Source organism: Mirounga angustirostris, unplaced genomic scaffold, assembly GCF_029215605.1.
Source record: "Mirounga angustirostris isolate CCGP_5_RB_7025 unplaced genomic scaffold, mMirAng1.0.hap1 SCAF_15, whole genome shotgun sequence".
In the NCBI taxonomy this organism is placed as follows: domain Eukaryota; kingdom Metazoa; phylum Chordata; class Mammalia; order Carnivora; family Phocidae; genus Mirounga; species Mirounga angustirostris.
Window position 1 is genome coordinate 77,025,116 of NW_026991723.1, and position 15,145 is coordinate 77,040,260.

At 46.0% G+C, this 15,145-nt stretch overlaps 1 protein-coding gene across 5 annotated transcripts in view; it reads right to left on the reverse strand.

Annotated features, from left to right (window-relative positions):
* ASTN2 (astrotactin 2) overlaps nt 1–15,145 on the reverse strand; it is an 883,583-nt gene that overhangs the window by 622,542 nt on the left and 245,896 nt on the right. For 3 of the 5 annotated variants that reach the window (XM_064579943.1, XM_064579941.1, XM_045883011.3), the window contains exon 4: nt 1,108–1,260. The exons of 1 other annotated variant lie outside the window; for it this stretch is intronic. In XM_064579943.1, coding sequence (XP_064436013.1) covers nt 1,108–1,260 — 153 coding nt within the window. The remainder of the gene's footprint in view (nt 1–1,107; nt 1,261–15,145) is intronic. One more of the 5 variants, XM_064579940.1, reaches the window with a different exon arrangement.

Here is a 15,145-nt window from a genome sequence, read left to right on the forward strand (position 1 = left end):
TTCTGAAGGCACTGGACAGCCACTAAAGCTCTGGAAGAAGAGGAGTGACGTCATTAGAACTATGTTCATAGGAACTAGAGACATGAGAGGCCAGAAGAAGAGAAGAGCTGTAGGCTACTGAGTGAATGTAAAGAAAAGGGAAGGGATTGGGATGCCAAGCAATGATAAGGGGGTTCATCCCATTGACAAAGTCATACAGATGACCAGAGGAAGAAAGAGGTGATGATGGTGATGATGATGAGGAGGAGGAGGAGGAGAGAATGGGAAGAGGAGGAAGAGAAGGAGAAGGAAGGAAAGATCTACTTTTTATTGCATGCTGGGTGGGGCACTGTGCTAAGATATCATAACAATCCTATGAGAGAGGAGTGGCATGGAGAAGCAGAGCAACCTGCCCAAGGTGACATGATTAGTTAAGAGTAGAACCAACATAAGCGACTGCCTTCGGCTCAGGTCACGATCCTGGAGTCCCGGGATCGAGTCCCGCATCGGGCTCCCTGCTCGGCGGGGAGCCTGCTTCTCCCTCTGACCCTCCCCCCTCTCATGTGCTCTCTCTCTCTCTCATTCTCTCTGTCTCAAATAAATAAATAAAATCTTTAAAAAAAAAAAAAAAAGAGTAGAACCAACATTTGAATCCGGTTCTGTCTCATTGACAGTGCTTCTACTCTTGACAGCGATACGACTCAGGCTATCGAAGAGCAACTCCAAAACCTGTTCTGGTATCCCAGCTTGGGGACGCCTTCCATGAGAACGTCCACCTCTCCTGCACTCTCCAAAGTGCCACCAGCTACGATGTAAAGGGCATCTACTGTGTTCGGGGCCCCTGTGAGGCATTTTCCATAGATTGTTGCCAGTCTTCTCAGCCATTCTGAAAGACGGATGGTCCATTCCCGCCTCAGATGAGGCAGCTGGGGCTCAGAGACACTCCACACCCAGGGGCACAGGTATGCCGTCTACAAGCCTCAGCTGAGATGACCAATCGGGGACACCGTGGCATGATTCTGGGAGTACAGGGCAGCAAGGGAAGGGGGCACAGCTCTTGCCGGTACCTTCAGAACCTGGGGACAGCCCGCTGACACCCTGGCAAGTGGTGGTGCTGGGAGGGCCTACCTCGAGACTTGCTCCTCCGCTTCCGCTTCCCTGCCGAGGCCCTGCGCGGGGCTGGCTGCAGGTGACCGATCTCGATGGGCGTGTTAGCGCGGAAACTCTCCTTGAACTTCTGCATCAGGGACTCCACTGTCTCCTGCGTCGCCTCAGCTGCTGCTACAGGGTGGGCAATGGGGCTGAGGTTAGGGCTCGGCCCACCCCCAGCCCCTGGAGGACTGGGCCTGGCCACCCTGAGTCCCTAGAGCTCCCTCCCTGACCCATGAGGATACCATGGGTCCTCATGGAAGCCACAGGTACCAGTATGTGTTGGATTCCTCACTTATGCATTCAACACACACTATGTTCCAGGCAGTGCCCCAAGCCCGTGAGATAGGGTGGTGAAAAGTCAGACACAATCCATGATTCAAGGGATTCATAGCTTGGAAGGACACATACCCAGGCATTCCCAACACCGCAATACTTTGGTGATAGGAGAGTACAGAGTACCAGAGTAGCACCGAGAAGGGTCCTTTCACCCATCTGGGGAGTCAAGGCAGGCTTCCTGGAGGAGGCACTATTTATACAGACACCTTAAGGATGAATAGGAATTAGCAAAGAGAGTAGAATCAGGGTACGGTTACTAAAGAGATTTGGGATAAGAAAGACTGCCTGGGTAGGAGGAGAACCATGTACAAAGATCCGAAGCCAGAAAGAGCATGATGCTTAAGCAACTGACAGGAGTTCAGTGTAGCTCCAAGGGAGCATGTGAAGACAAGGCCGGGCCAGAGAGGTAGATCACTGTCAATCGCATCGAGGAGTCTGGAATGCATGCTAATGGCGAAAGCTGTTCACTGAAAATTCACAGAAGACTGGCATGTTCAAAATAAGTCCCTCTGACAACAATTCCTAAGGAGAGTGTGGAGAATCCAACGCAGAGGCTATTGCAGTAGCCAGCCAGAGGCCACGGTGGCCTAAACCAGAACAGTGGCAGTGAAGGAAGATAGCAGTCTGTCAGTCAAACATTTGAGGAGTACTGTGACATGGAAACCACTGGGTACAATAGTCCAACATTACTGAAGGGAAACTGAGCACCTGGGAGTGGAACATACAGATTTAGGTGAGACAGCAGAGAGACAAGATCTCTGCAATGGCATACGACTCACTCCAAGCTAGCAAGTGGCAAAGTCAAGCCTTCTAACTCTGGCTCCAATGCTCCATTTTTATCAATACCCTCGATGGATTTGTTAGTAGCCTCATTCTTATAAAGTTTCAAAATTGAGACTGGTAAAAAGTTCCAGAGAATGCTAAGAGTGAGGTTAGAAGGGCAGAGAGAAAAAGGTGGAAGATAAAAGAGAAAAAAAAAAAAGCAGAAAAGCTCAAGAAGGAAGGAGAGGGGCAACATAAAAGGCAAGGAGAGGAAATGGGAAGGAAGCTAAGGAAACTGTCTAAATGGCCTCGCTGCCTTTGTTCTGAGAAATTCCCAAAGAGAGTCCCAACTTTGAAATCTTCAAGCTCAGCCCTCCCCCCATCTATGTCTCTAGAGGCAAGGACGCTTCTTCAGTTTTGAGCTACCTGCTGTCTAAGGCCAGGAGATGGTATGTGCAAAAGATTCCTGTTTCTTTGAAGGGATTTCACCAGACTGGACAAGAAGGCTTCTGAACATCCCCACACCAATTTCTAAGGAGCTCCTGTTTTCCCGGGTAAGCTTTTTGGCTTACACAGATGCATCTGGGGCATAGCTCATACCCAGGCAGCTGGTTTAGGCACTGGGCTCTGTGAGAAGCTCTGTCTTTGAGGACATAGGGGAAATCTATGCTTGCTCAGGAAAAGGCAATTGACAATACAAATGGACCACGTGGTGGCATTATAACTTCCTCACCTGCCTGTCTTGCTGTCTTCCTAGATATCTCCATTAGGTCTACTTAAAGGTAAACCGAGAAGAACAACCCAAACATGGGACACCTACTCCAAGCCTACCATGCACAGCCCTCCAGCAAGAGGCTACCATCCAATCCTGAGAAGCACTTCCACACCCAGTCCTGATGGTTTAAACCTAGAGATGAGCATGATTGGCCCCAAACTGTAAGAGTTGGACTATACTGTGGTCAAAAGTTTAGAGCAAGCCATAATCTGAAATCCTCCAAGGGAGGGGCCCATATAGGTTGCCAACATTCATGCCTTCATTCATCTTCCTGTTCGTTCATGCATCCATTCAACAGTGTTTTCAAAAAAACCGTAATGTATCTGTGACAAGTACAGGAGGTATTGTCTTAGCTTGGGCCACCGAAACAAAACTCATAGATTGGGTGACTTAACAAAAATTTATGTTCTCACAGCTCTAAAGGCTGGAAGTTTTGAGATCAGGATGCCAGGATGGTTGGGTTCTAGTGAGGTCTCTCTCCTTGGCTTACAGACAGGCAGCTCATCGTGAGCTCACATAGTAGGGAGAGAGAACCTGAGGCAGGGAGGCAGAGACAGAGATAAAGAGAGAGGGAAAGAGAGAGATCTTCCTCTTTTTCTGACACCCAGTCCTATCTGATTAGGGCCCCACCTTCATGATCTTATTTAATTTTAATTCCCTCTTAAAGATCCTATCTCCAGATACAGTCTGCTGTGGATTGACCTGTGTCCCTCCAAATTTCTTATGTTGAAGCCCTAACCCCCAATGTGACTATATTTGGAGATAGGGCTTTTAGTAGGTAATTAAAGTTAAATGAGGCCATAAAGGTGAGGTCCTCATCCAATAGGATCAGTGTCTTTATAAGAAGAGGAAGAAATCTCTCTCTCTCTCTCTCCTCTTGCTTTCCCCACGTACATGTATACGCTCAGAAAGGCCACGTGAGTACACAGTGAGAAGGCAGCCATCTTGCAAACCAGACCCCAACTGTCTGGTGTCCTGGTCTTGGCCTCCTAGCTTCCAGAACTGTGAGAAAATAAATGTCTGTTGTTTAAGCCACCCTACCTACGCTATTTTGTTATGTCAGCCCAAGTAGACAAACACAGTCATACTGAGGTTAAGGTTTCAATATATATCATGCGGTCCATAACAGAAAAGACAAACAACCCCCCCCCCCCGCAAAGTGCTCACCATATAGACAGGATGGACCAAGATTAATGAAATGATATACATATACATGTAAAAAACTTTAAGTGACGTACGGGGCGCCTGGGTGGCTCAGTCGTTAAGCGTCTGCCTTCGGCTCAGGTCGTGATCCCAGGACCCTGGGATCGAGCCCCACATCGGGCTCCCTGCTCCGCGGGGAAGCCTGCTTCTCCCTCTCCTACTCCCCCTGCTTGTGTTCCCTCTCTTGCTATGTCTCTCTCTGTCAAATAAATAAATAAATAAAATCTTTAAAAAAAAAACTTTAAGTGACGTATACTACAAAGGAGAGGAGAAAGAGGATCCAGAGGCTCTCTTAGCGGAATATGACCTAGTTTAGGAAAATCATGGAAATTTGCTTCAAGGAGTAGGTAGTGGGACTAAGGGCTGGAAAAAGTAGGAGTTAATCAGGTGATGAGGTAGTGGCGGGGGAGGGGCGAGGCGAAGAGAACACGAGAGGAGGGGAAGAATTCAAACAAAGAAGGCTTTGAGGAGAAGGAATATGGAAGGAGCTGCACCACCACTCACTGGGACCGAAACACTGAAAGCAAGTGGCATGAGATCATGCTGGAGGGGTAGGAAGTCGTAACCCCAACCCCAACCCCAACCCCAACCGTTCTGGGCCTTATTAAGGACAGAACACGCTGACAATTTTAGACAGAAGAGAGGCTTGATCAGATTTTCATGTAAGGAAGATCGTTCCAGCAGCAGACAGCAGAATTCACTGGAGATGGACAGAAATAGAAGTAAGAAGACCAGCCAGGAGGACGGGGCATTTGTGCAGAAGTCCACATACGAGATCATGATCCCTAGATAGGGAAGCAGAGGCAGAGATAGAGAAGTAGACAGCGGAGCAGAAAGAGCAGAGACAGAAACAGTGCAGACAGAGAAGTGGGCACATGTGAGAGTTATCTTGCAGGCACAACTCCCTCAGGAGGTGGTGGCTGACTGGAAAGTGCGGATGAGGGAGAGTGGCAGGTATGGAAGATGACTCCTGGCCTGGCTTCCACAGAGGCGTCATGAAGGCGCCTCTCAAGAAAGGGAGCTCTGGAAGAGAACACATTTCAGAGGACTGAAAACATGAGTTGGGTCTGAGATATGAATACCTGGTGTCTTCTGGACGTCTAAGGAGAGGTGTCGAGTAGACAGCAGGTTAGGTGGGTCTCACACTCACAAGAGAGAGCTAGACTCCTGGAGTCTCTGCACATGCGCTCCTTGGAAGAGGTACAGAAGCATGGTGTGTGGTGGTTAAGAACACGAGCTTCTGGCACAGTGTAGGCAATGGAACACATGTTCATTCCTGATCTGTACGGGCTGTTCTCCATTTGCTCCCCATGATCAGGCTCATTCCACCCCACTCTATGTCCTGGAGGCAGACCTTCTATGGACTACATCCCTGCTCCTTGTTACGTGGCTACCAGTTGGCTTTGCCCATTGGGATGCTCTGGTAGGATACAGGAGGAGAGGATTTGGACATAGGTCTTCCCTTGCTCCTTTCCTGTCTCTGCACCTGATTCCTCAGAGTCTGGAACCCTTGACAATCACAGCTTCTTCTGCCAGGGGTCCCTGTCCACAGATCCAGTCCTCAAAGCCTCCAGGAAAACCATTTCCTCTCCCTGCCCCTTCGGTTCTAAGAGTCAGTAGTGGCTTCCTGATATTTCTTGTCCCTGGTTCTTCAATACCCCCATGTTGATTCTCTTCACTCTGCCTATGCCCCTATAAATAATTGCTTCATTGACGTTCTCCTAAAAGGCCCATCTGAAGGTGCCTTCTTTGTCCAGCTGAGACCTCCACTGATCCACCATCCCTTTTTGTTGTGCCTCTAACATTCACTGATTCTAAAGATCAGCCTCTCCCCATCCTGCTATTTCTGCTTCCCTGTCTCCTAAACCAATGCAGACAGGACTGGCTGGGAGGACAGGAAGACGTGGAGAGGGAAGGTCTGCTCCTCTGAGCTGCGAGGGCTTCTGATCCCAGCTGTAACAAATCCCATCCATCTGTTTGGCTGCTCTCGCCTTGGCAGCAGTACCAAGAGCCCAGACTTACAGGGGAAGTGCCTGGGCAAAGCCCCTCCATGGCCCACCTTGTTCCACCTCCTGCTCTCCCCTGCCCCCATCCCCATGATCCCTTTCGGGAGCTCTATCAATATCAATATATCAAGGTGTCCAAACAAGCCACACTACCTCCTGGTACCCGCTGAGCTCTGCCTCCCCAGAGCAGCAAAATGCTCACCCGTCGCCTGGATGAATGCAACAGATGGTGCCTGATCTGAGCATCGCGGCAGGCCCAGGAAAGGAGGGGGAGGTGGGGAAGCTGCCTCTTTCTACCATAGGAGAGACTGTCAGATTTAATGGGTATGAACCACAGGGCCCAAGCAGAGGAGCCCCAGCCCCCACGACAGAGAGAGGGGAGGAGAGAAAAAGGGAGGGAGTAAGAGAGAAACAAGAGTGCAAAGGAAAAGTGTGGTCAGTAATAAAGGCAGGGGGCATAAAGGAGGAGGCAGAGAAGAGTGGAAGGGAAGGAGAGAGCAGGAAAAGAATTCAGAGGGAAGGGGGGAGTGGCAAGGACAGGAGAGGAGACAGAAAAGGCAGGAGAAGGGAAAGGAGAGGCGAAAGAGAGGGCAGATCTTGAGGGCCTTTGCAAAGACATTTGGTTCCCAGATACCATGCAAGCTCCAGCCTGGTCCTCTGCCCTGAACGCCGTGTCTACCCTAGAGCCCAACAATTCCGCATTCAAACTCCCCCGACACACAGCCTGAGATGTCCTACCACCGACACTTGCAGAAGTTCAGGTTCAGATTCCTGCACCACCTTCATCATCCTCTTTAATTTTTCTAGACTCATCTAGCCTCTGTAGGGAGAAAATTCACCAACCTTGAATACCAACTCTTTGCTAGGCAAGGAGCCTGGTATCTCCTTACGGTTTCTCATTTATTGCTAACAGGCTTGAAAGGTAAGTACCATTAGCTGGTGTTTAGAAATGAGAAAACTGAGGCTCAGAGAAGTTAAATCATCTCCGAAGGTCACACAACTTAGAAATGGCAGAGCTGGGATGGGGACCCAGGTTACAGTAACACTGACGACCCTGGCTCCATCCATTGCACCACCCTATGCATCTTCTTTCTGGTTTGTTGGTGGATGGAAGTGGATAGTCCAGTCTTGAGGTTTGGAGGTTAGTTCTCAGGGCCTGGGAGGTGACTCCGACAGCCCAGCCCCTCTTAAATCATCGAGGCAAGGAGCCCCAGACAACCTGGCCCTGGCTGGAGCCAGGGGTTCACCTTGCCTGGAGACTGGCCAGCTATGCCAGAGGCATCTTGCTCAGTGTTGACGGTCAAGGCTGTCCAGCTTGGAGGTCCTAGGCTCAACTCGTGCCCCATTTTGTCCCAGCTTTGTCTCACTACAGAACTATGTTCAGAGAACCAAGCCACAGGTGGGTATTAACTAGCCACACTGACTAGTGCAAATAACAAAGCCAACTCAGGTTCCAATGTCAGCTCCGCCATTGTGAGACCTTGAGTCACTCCCTTCTCTTTCACAACACTCAGTTTATTTCTTTGTAAACATCTGCAGGGCTGTGGGAGGACTGAATGTAATTACGTACATAAGTTGTCTAACAGAGCTCCTAGAACATAGTGAGTGCTCAAGAAAGAGCACTCATTACCAAATTTCCTCTCGCTTACCCTTTGGCTTCATGATTGGTCAATCATTTCATTCATCCATCCATCCATCCATTCATGTGTTCATTCATTCATTTTGAAAGTCACCCGCATTATAAAATGTCCACTTTGAAAATTCTTTCAGAGAATATATAGTTCCTCTTTTATTCGTATGTGAAAACAAAGGCACCAAGAAACAAAGTCATGACAGAAGTCCACAGAAGACCAAGATCCAGCCCTCAGGTCTCCTGTTTTACCATACTCTTCCCTAATTCCCCAAATTCTAAGATAATTTTAACCTCAGATCCAGTGATGTTTAATTTTATATATCAACTTGTCTAGGCCATGGTACAGAGATAGTTGGTCAAGCATTATTCTTTGTGTTTCTGTGAAGCTTTGTTTTGTTGTTGTTGCTTTGTTTTGTTTTTTTAGATAAGATTAACATTTAACTTAGTAGACTTTGAGTAAGGCAGATAACCCTCTATAATGAGGGTGGGCTTCATCCAACTAGTTGAAGGCCTTAATAGAAAAAAGGGAAGAAGAATTCTAACAGCAAATCACCTCCAGACTTGAGCTGCAGCATTAAATGTTCCCTGCATCTCTAGCCTATCTGTCTTCCCTGAAAATTTGGAACTTGTCAGCCTCCAGAATCATAGGAGTCATTTCCTTAAAACAAACACACAAACAAATCTCTAGATAGATGCTGATAGAGATAGAAAGAGGTAGAGAGAGAGAGAGCTAGAAAAAAAAAAAATATATATATATATAATCAATATGTGAGAGAGATATAAATACCTCCTGTTGGTTCTGTTTCTCTGGACAGCCCTGACTAATACAGACCTCAGTCTGTGTCCCAGGCTTTGGACTGAGCACACTTAGATGCCAGGATTGTGGGGACAGTAATAAGAAGACATCCCAGTCCTAAAGCACATACCAGCTGGGAAGACCTGGTATAAAAGCAAAGAACCATCACATTTGGAAGTTGTGAGAATCTAGTCACCGAATCCAACACTGCATCTCATATAGGGAGCCACCTCTTCACGAAAAGAAAAAAAAAAAAAGAAAATAGTCAGTATTCCGCAGCCAGAGGACAATACTCCACGAGTAGAACACATTTAAAACAAAACCCATATACACATTTTTTAAAATGGCCTCCTCTTCCCAGTTCTCAGGGTTAAAAAGTTGGATAGAATTTTCTCACTTTTTAGTGTTTTTATTTTTTTCTTTTTCCCCTCCCACACATTTTCTTAAACCTTTGATGCCTGCTATAGCTTATCTTCAAGCAAGCGCCTACAGGCAAGACAAATGAACAAACAGCAGCAAGTATAAATTGGAAAACTTGGGAACAGCCTTTTCTTACAAACACGATCTTGGGCCTGTCAGCTAACACTGCAGACTTGGAGGGTGGTCATAATTTCTGCTGGAGAACTGTATCAAGCTAGAATGATGGAATTAAATTACTGATAATTTGCCTCTGCTCTCTTCAAAACACAATACCTTCCAGGTTCACTGGTGCTGGTTCCACAGTCCCTAGCCAGGACACAGATGGTCTCGAAGATTCTTTTCAGCTCCGTGGCCCTGTAGTTCTAAATGTAAATGAAACTGCTTTCAATAAGATGAATGCAGTAACCACAAGAACTGCACTCTCGACTTCACAGGGACTTCTTATCTCTCAAGAATGCTATCCTTACAATCTCCTATTTTTATAGAGCCCAGAAAGGCACAAAGGAGATTTCCAGAGTTTGGGCTGAAGTTGAAACAGTAGGCCAACAAGTCCTGTGCAGGAGAGAAAGGGTGAAGTAACTGGACAGGTAGGGTCTGAGCCTTTTTGGTCTCTTGATTAGCACCTGGATAGCAAGGCATGGCTATGGAAAGGCTTTGGAATCAGCTGCAGTTTGGAATGTTAAGCCCTGTTTCTTACCAGCTGTGAGATGTGGGCAAGCCACTTAACCACTCAAAGTCACAGCTTTCCTGAGTGTTAAGCTGAGGTTTGCAATTCCAAATTCATAAAGCTGTTTTTGGATTAAATGAGATGCTAAAATGCTTATCGTGGTGCCTGATGCAGAGTAAGCATTTAAGAAATGAGAGTTAATACTGTTATTTCTACAGCCAAAAAGATCTTAAACCATCAGTCATAGCGAATCCAGATCTTCTGCCCAAACCTGCGGGGCATAGACAAGTCCAGAATCTGTTGGGACTCACAGACACTAGCCAGATTCCTCTCCCAGAGTCATCCTTTCTGTAACCGCACAGGAAGGCCAAGCATATGGCTCTGCATTCCCTGGGATTCTACTATTGGAATTCTGTAGCCCACACCAGTCCTGAGTGCTGTATCCAGACGTGGGCACTGGAGACACAGGGATGAAATGTACATTGCCCCTTCTTTCAAGCATGATGCTCTTTAGTGGAAGAGACAGGTAAACATAATGAAAAGAGTGTGTGCTAAATGCCCAGAGAAGTGTGACAAGAAAACTGAGAATGTGCCCTCCAATTCCTTTTGCAAGTGGAAAGGCTCTGGAAAATTCCTGGAGATGCCAACTCATCCAAGCCTTAAAGAATGCAGAACCAGGTAAAGAGGACTATATAAATTGCATAAGACTGTTGAATCACAGACCTGTACCTCTGAAACAAATAATACATTATATGTTAAAAAAAGAAGAAGCTAGCAGGAGGGGAAGAATGAAGAGGGGGAAATCGGAGGGGGAGACGAACCATGAGATACTATGGACTCTGAGAAACAAACTGAGGGTTCTAGAGGGGAGGGGGTTGGGAGGATGGGTTAGCCTGGTGATGGGTATTAAAGAGGGCACATTCTGCATGGAGCACTAGGTGTTATACACAAACAATGAATCATGGAACACTACATCAAAAACTAATGCTGTAATGTATGGTGATTAACATACATAATAAAATAAAAAAATAAAAATGATTAAGATGGTAAAAAAGAAAGAAAGAAAGAAGAAAGAAAGAAAGAAAGAAAGAAAGAAAGAAAGAAAGAAAGAAAGAAAGAAAGAAAGAAAGAAAGAAGGAAGGAAAGAAGGAAGGAAAGAAAGAAAGGGGACTATATAAAGAGTGCCACCCGCAGGTGACAGAGACAGGATTGTAGAGAAATCCCCACACAGTTTGGTTTTTCTAGAGATTCAAGTGAGAGATGATTTCATTACCAAGAAAACCCATCTTCAACTAGGAAGAAGGGTGGCCCTTGCTACGCACTTCTACCTCCTTTGCTAAACCCTCGTTCAAAGAGCGCCCCCCCTATTTTGAGAGCCTTGCCCTCTAGCCCCACAACCCTTCCCAGTGCCCAGCCCTGCTATCTCTGATGCTCTGGGTACAGGATGTGCCTGCAGCATAGGACTCCTGCAGACTTGGGTTTCACCTTGATTCCCTCACTGATGCACTCCGTGGCTTTAGGTGCTGGGTATGTTTCTTCATGGCCCTAAGCCCCAGGTCTTCACCTGTAAAACCCTGAGCATAAATCTCCCTCAAGAAGTGTGGGGTTTTGTGGGTTTTTTTCTGATTAAAATTCAATGCAATTATATATGCAAAGTGCTTAGCTCAGTACCCAAAACGGATTAAGCACTCAATGAAGTATAGCCTTTATTATCATTATTGTTAGCCAGCTTAAGTGAGATAAGCTTGCAGAGGGCCTTGCACCCAGTCAAAGCTTAATGAATGCTGCGTTCTTCCCTTTCCTTTTGGGTAACTCATTGCCTTTGACTAAGGACTATGGACTCGAATTCCCTGTTGTCCTCTCATGTATAAAGTTTACTGTCATGGCTGGCTCCTGTGAAGTCCAGGTGTTCTGTCTCCACTCTACTTCAGCCAATTCCCATGGTTACCCAATGCATGTAGCCAAAACCTGGGACCTGGATACAGCTGCAACATTAATCCTGGATCCAGAACTTCTGCTCATGACCCTCTGTCTACCCTCATGCCTTGCTCTGTCATGCTCATCAAGTTTATGCTCTGACCTCCAAGGGATTCCTAGGTCTCAAATATATATGCGTGTTGCTGATGAAGACCTAGATCCATCATCATGAGCCAGAGGAAGCTGTTTTCTGGCAGCAAGGAGGGGAGATGCCCACCCTCTTACCCCTCCTCCCTTCCTCCTCAGAAATTTAACCTTTCCATGGTTTCACTTTTTCCCCCAGTTTAGCTTAGACCTCTCTGGTTGATCTGTGACCAAGGTTCACTTAAATTTCCATTCTAATTTGTCAAGGATATCTCATTAGTCTTGTAATCATAACAGCAGTAATAATAACACTTACCATTTACAGAGTGTTTATAATGTGATAGGTATTAAGGTAAACAGTTATGATTGAATATAATTCTCATAATGACTGTCATGCATGGAATAATTAGCCTCATTTCTTTGCCCCATCCCCCCACCTATACCTCTTCGTAGATGGAACGTACTTCATTGCACCTTGATTTTCTCTTGGCTGTGTGACTTGTTTTGGCCAATGGTATGTGGGTGAAAGTCAGCATATGTCAGTTACAAGCATAGGCTTCAAGAGGTACCACATTCTTCTGCTCACACATTTATACCTGCCACCACCATGAGGAGGACCTGTCTCAGCTAGCCTGTTGGTGTAGGCAGGATGAATGACACATGGCAGATTCACAGCTCTGCAGGACGGAGCAGTCATCCTACTCTTATAGCCTTGGGCACCATCCCCTGCCAATCTGTAGATGATGAGCAAACCCATTGAAGATGAGCATAACACTCCATATAATCCTCGCACACATGACAAATTGATGTTTATTATTGGATGCCACTGAGATTTTGTAGCTGTTTGTTATGTAGCACTATTGTAGCAATGATTGACTCGTATACAACCTGTCAAGATGCATATTATTATTTCCAACTTACAAATGGGTAAATGAGGCACACCAAGATTAATTAATTTTTCAAGTGTCATATAACCTATGAATAGCAGAGTTGGACAAATATCTTCAAATACTACTCCATGGACTGTTTTGGAGTGTGACCAATAAACATGATTTAATGAACTGACTTGCATATGGGAGTAGATGAAAGTAACCCCACTTAGCCAGCTTCCCTTTGATCCACATTAATGATAATTATGAAGAATATCCCACAAATAACAATGACCTGAAACTGAGGTGTCCCTCTTCAGTGGCATAAAAACTATTAACACATCCATTCAGAGCTTGCAGGGCTGGGCTAAGCTTGGTGAATGAGTGAACAAATGTTTCAAGGTGTGTATGACTGGCCATGAATGAGGGGTATGAGAAATACACATTGTGACTTAAGTCCATTACCAAGCCATGCTATGGTGGGAGAAGGGGTTTACCAGAGAGCAGAATATGGAATTTGTACAATCTTACTACTTCAACTGGCAGATTTTCCACCCATCTTCCTTTAAACTAAGGGCATATCTTCCCAGTACAAAAGGGTGGTTATAAATTTAAACACATGTAAGTCAACTATAGCAAATGACAGGGATTTTGCAGTGAAATTAATGCAGCTGCATTATAAATATGTCCTATTTCTCAATATTAAACTTTTAAAAATAGACTGGCTAAATATATAGGCAGTAATGGATTGAGGCTGAGTTGGCATTACTATAAGGCTGGGGATTTTCCATTTAATGACTTATAATTTCAATTTCCCATTCCTACATGACAGTGAGAGCAGGCTTGCTTTATTATTCATGATTACATGCCACCACTACACAAAAACGGATGGAGAAACCATTGAGAGCAACATCAGTGGGTGGTGGGGGAGAGCAGAGAATCCCGAATTGAAAACTCAGCAGATCTGGGAGAAGACCCAATCATGAGTTCCAGCTCAGCTGTTGTGTGACTTTGGACACCTCACCAAGCCTCTCTGAGCCTCAGGAAATACAAATTTCTGTGAGATGTGCGTCAAAGCATTTGACAAACTGGGTTACTATGAAGTTTGCAATATTGTCACTTTGCTATAGCTTAGTAGAGACTGGGCTTCTAAATTCTGTTTTTCACATCCTTAATCATGGTGCCAGTGTCCATACAAAGAAGTGAGACAAAGCCACATGGTAGAAACACTGTGCAAAATTATCTTATTACACTGAGGTTCAAATCCTGGACCTGCCGATTAGCATAGGCTCACCATGGAGTATAGTGGACCCTGCCTCTCTGGTCCTCAGGTGTTCTTCATTTACTAAATGGAGAGGAGGAAAGGTTTACATAAGCACATTCGTGATACCACTGCTTCGTATTGGTTGACTTGTTGAGTGTTTACGCTATGCTAGACACCATGACCTCATATCCCACTCACCACGAGTTTGGGAAATGGGTGACGTTAGTATCACCCTATGGGAACACAGCTTGACCTGCAGCTCAGGCTGGTTTGAGGCCTGTGGTTTTAACCACTGCTGAAATGATGCAGATAGTAGGAGGAACGAAAGAAGGATGTAGAGGGAGCAGAAAAGGGACAGGCTGTGGCATGTTGGGGCTGTCCCAAGCTCCCATGGGGGCTACTGTGTAGATATGGGGTTACACATGTATCTGAGGAATTCGTTTTGTTCCGTGGCTAGATAATCCTGAATTATCTTCTTCTTCCCTTATTCAGTCCCAGTTAAACTAGCTCAGCTAAGTATTATGGATACCTCCTTTTTTCTCTCCAACCTTTTCCCAGGAAGCAGCCAAAAACTAAGCTAAGACAGTTGAAAGAACTGGAAATCATGTCTTTAGCGGAGCAGAACAAATTCCTCCTCTGATGTTTTTGGGTGAAATAATAGAGATCCATCCTAGGGAGCCATTTGCACAGGGAGCCTGCGTGCACGGGCGGATGGGTCTTGAGGAATGCTCTCACTTTGCTGGATGTGCACAATGAGGTAGAGAAATGTGATAAAAGAAAGACAGAGAGAGAGAGAGAGACAGTGAGGCTGTGATCGAAAGTCAAACCAAGCTCATGTAGTAGCAACACTGAGGGTTCTGAGAGCCCTGGGAGGATCTCATGCTCCTGCCACTGTTCTGATGAGGAGTATTCGGAGATTACAAACCACAAGAGCCACCTCTCTCCTCTTGAGTGTCTGCCTCTTCTTCCTCACCTTTTAGCTCTTATCAGTCACCTCCTGATTTCAACCCCCAGAAGTTGGACCCAAAAGCCTGGGTTAGACAGAAGTGTCCAGGTAGGGTTATTTGGAGTCCTCACCAAAAATGTACATTTTAATTTTTTTTATTTTTTTTAAAGATTCGATTTATTTATTTGACAGAGAGAGTGGGAGAGGGAGAAGCAGGTTCCCAGCAGGGAGCCCGGTGCGGGGCTTGATCCCAGGACCCTGGGATCATGACCCGAG